We start from the raw sequence: 2,266 nt of genomic DNA on the forward strand, positions 1-2,266 counted from the left end.
AATCCCAGAGAGCACGATGGTCATTTCAAGCAGCACTGTATCTTGGCACTGGGGCCGTACACTGCACACGACCAAGTAACGTTCTGTTTCCTTACAAAATTATTGGAAAAAGGTTCTCTTAGCCACTAGCCAATAGGATACTAGCACCACTCCCCTTTCACTCTCTTTTAAATGACCTTGCTGCCCTTCTACATATGAAGCCATTCCATTACACCATATTGGTGCGCTTCCCTATCCACTTGCACAAAGAACCTATATTCTTAGGAAAATTTTTCTCTGCACTGGCCACCTGGGGTGTAGGATGCAACCAAAAACACATGGGATAGGCAAAATGATCGCACTACCCCCAATGACCAAAATGACCTTCTCATCCCGCCCCATATGTCTGCGCTCCCGGGCAGAGAACATCGTCCCTATTACGTCAGGTGCTATCACTTTCCAGACCAAGTAGTCTTATCTCTATCCAATTAATGGTTACCTTCCATTGACGCCTAAACCGTAACCTACGTGCTCTTCCCCACTTTCCACGCAAACCTCAAAAATAATCGGCCCAATGAGTCTCTCTCTCTCTCTGTGACTACAAAGGAAGCCCTGAACCCACTAACGCCCATACACAATAAATTCTGCAGAGCAGCCCCTGTAACCCATACACAATAAATTCTGCAGAGCAGCCCCTGTAAGTTCTTGCTCCCTCCCTCTTACCATTTCTCTTTGTCTCTCTTTCTAGAAACCCATCATGCAAAAACCACATTAATATCCTCAGTTGTCTCTTATCTCTACAAACATTATTTCTTCTGAAATTTCTAATTCTCCATTGCCCATATTCTTCTCTCAAAAACAGATTTCTCAGTTTCATATCAGTCTCTGTTTTCCACTCACCTGCAAGTGAGAAATGACTAACAAATCAAGCAATCAAAGCAAGATAGGCCACTGGATCAAAGCACCCATAAGGTTCCTTGGTAAGGCCAGGAACCAATATATCAGATTCATGTATAGCTGCTCCGATTTGGCCGGCCATGGTGACGACATGGGCGTACCTCCTGCCTACTTCTCCTCTGTACCCTTCAGGACTTTTCCTTCTAGCAGTGCCAATAACCTTCGAAATCTGGTGAGAGGTAACTCCGAATCCAATACTTTGAATATAGTTGGCTCTAAGATTGTGATTAGTTCTAAGAGTGAACTGGTGAAGAATGTAGAGATGGAAATCCTGCAACTCAGGCAGCAGAGGCAGTCTCAAGCCATGGGTACCAAAGTGCAGAGCAGGAAGTGCTGTAAGGTGATTGGGACTATAGATGAAGACAACCCTTGTGAGTTCAGTGATGATTTGAAGGTGGGAACTGATTTTCTGCAACAACCAACTAATAGAAGTTCCACTGTCACCAAGAGAATTGATGTTATTGTCTGAAAATCCTCTGCTTTGATGCTTCTCTCTCCCCTTTTCAGATCTTTCTATTGCAACACTGGTTTCTGCAGTACAGATATGGAAAAAGATATTTTCTTATTGGAATTTGAAATTGTGTTATGAATTATTTTTAATTAGTTTCTTCTGTTTCTTTCCTAATATAGATTGTTATTCTTGGAGTATGTTGAGATCTAAATCAACAGTGAAACCATCAATGTTTCTTCAATTTGATGTGGTGAAAGTAGCAGAAACCCATGAAAAGATATGGATTGAAGAGTCAGAGGTGCTCTCCTCATGACTTTCCTTTCTCCTTAATCTTAATCTTATATTAGGAAATATCTTAATCATATATTAGGAAATAATATGACAAAGTGAGATTTGGTAATTGGAGGTTGGACTTTGGATTACTGAACATTGAAGGAGCTCATTGCAACTTAGTTGGGTCAATGGGTCGGGTTGGGCCGGGCCTGCCCTAAACCCTGACCCGACCCTAGAGGCCTTAACCCGACCCAACCCTACCGGGTCAAGAAACTCTCAACCTCGACCCGACCCTGCCTGTGGTCGGACCGGGTCTGGTTGGTCCCGATTTATGGCACCGTCCACGTGTCTCATTAGACCATGTTTTGTAACATAGGATCTTAACCTCGTGGGACAGCTAATAAATATGTTGAAAAAACGGCGTGTGTATAGACTCTCTCTCTAATTGTAATGGTATCCCTTAATAGGCCTGGAAGCTTATTGGGCTACAACTAAATAACAATCATGCATGACTCTTTTTATGGCCCTAAACAAAATAGTAGATGATCTACTCTTTTTATGGTTCTCACTTCATCATAATGACAAAGCTAAGAGTTATCTCTCTAC

The 2,266-nt window shown here is 42.4% G+C and overlaps 1 protein-coding gene across 1 annotated transcript; it reads left to right on the forward strand.

Moving 5' to 3' along the window:
* Positions 1-731: 731 nt before the first annotated feature.
* On the forward strand, positions 732-1,405 carry LOC122663357. Its single transcript, XM_043859034.1, has one exon. It carries the CDS (start codon positions 893-895, stop codon positions 1,403-1,405), a length of 513 nt encoding a protein of 170 aa, XP_043714969.1. The 5' UTR covers positions 732-892.
* Positions 1,406-2,266: the final 861 nt, after the last annotated feature.

Source organism: Telopea speciosissima, chromosome 5 (genome assembly GCF_018873765.1).
Source record: "Telopea speciosissima isolate NSW1024214 ecotype Mountain lineage chromosome 5, Tspe_v1, whole genome shotgun sequence".
NCBI lineage: Eukaryota > Viridiplantae > Streptophyta > Magnoliopsida > Proteales > Proteaceae > Telopea > Telopea speciosissima.

Excerpts from the sequence above, each read along its gene's own strand:
- LOC122663357 (XM_043859034.1), top strand. The coding sequence starts at position 893 with ATGACTAACAAATCAAGCAATCAAAGCAAGATAGGCCACTGGATCAAA.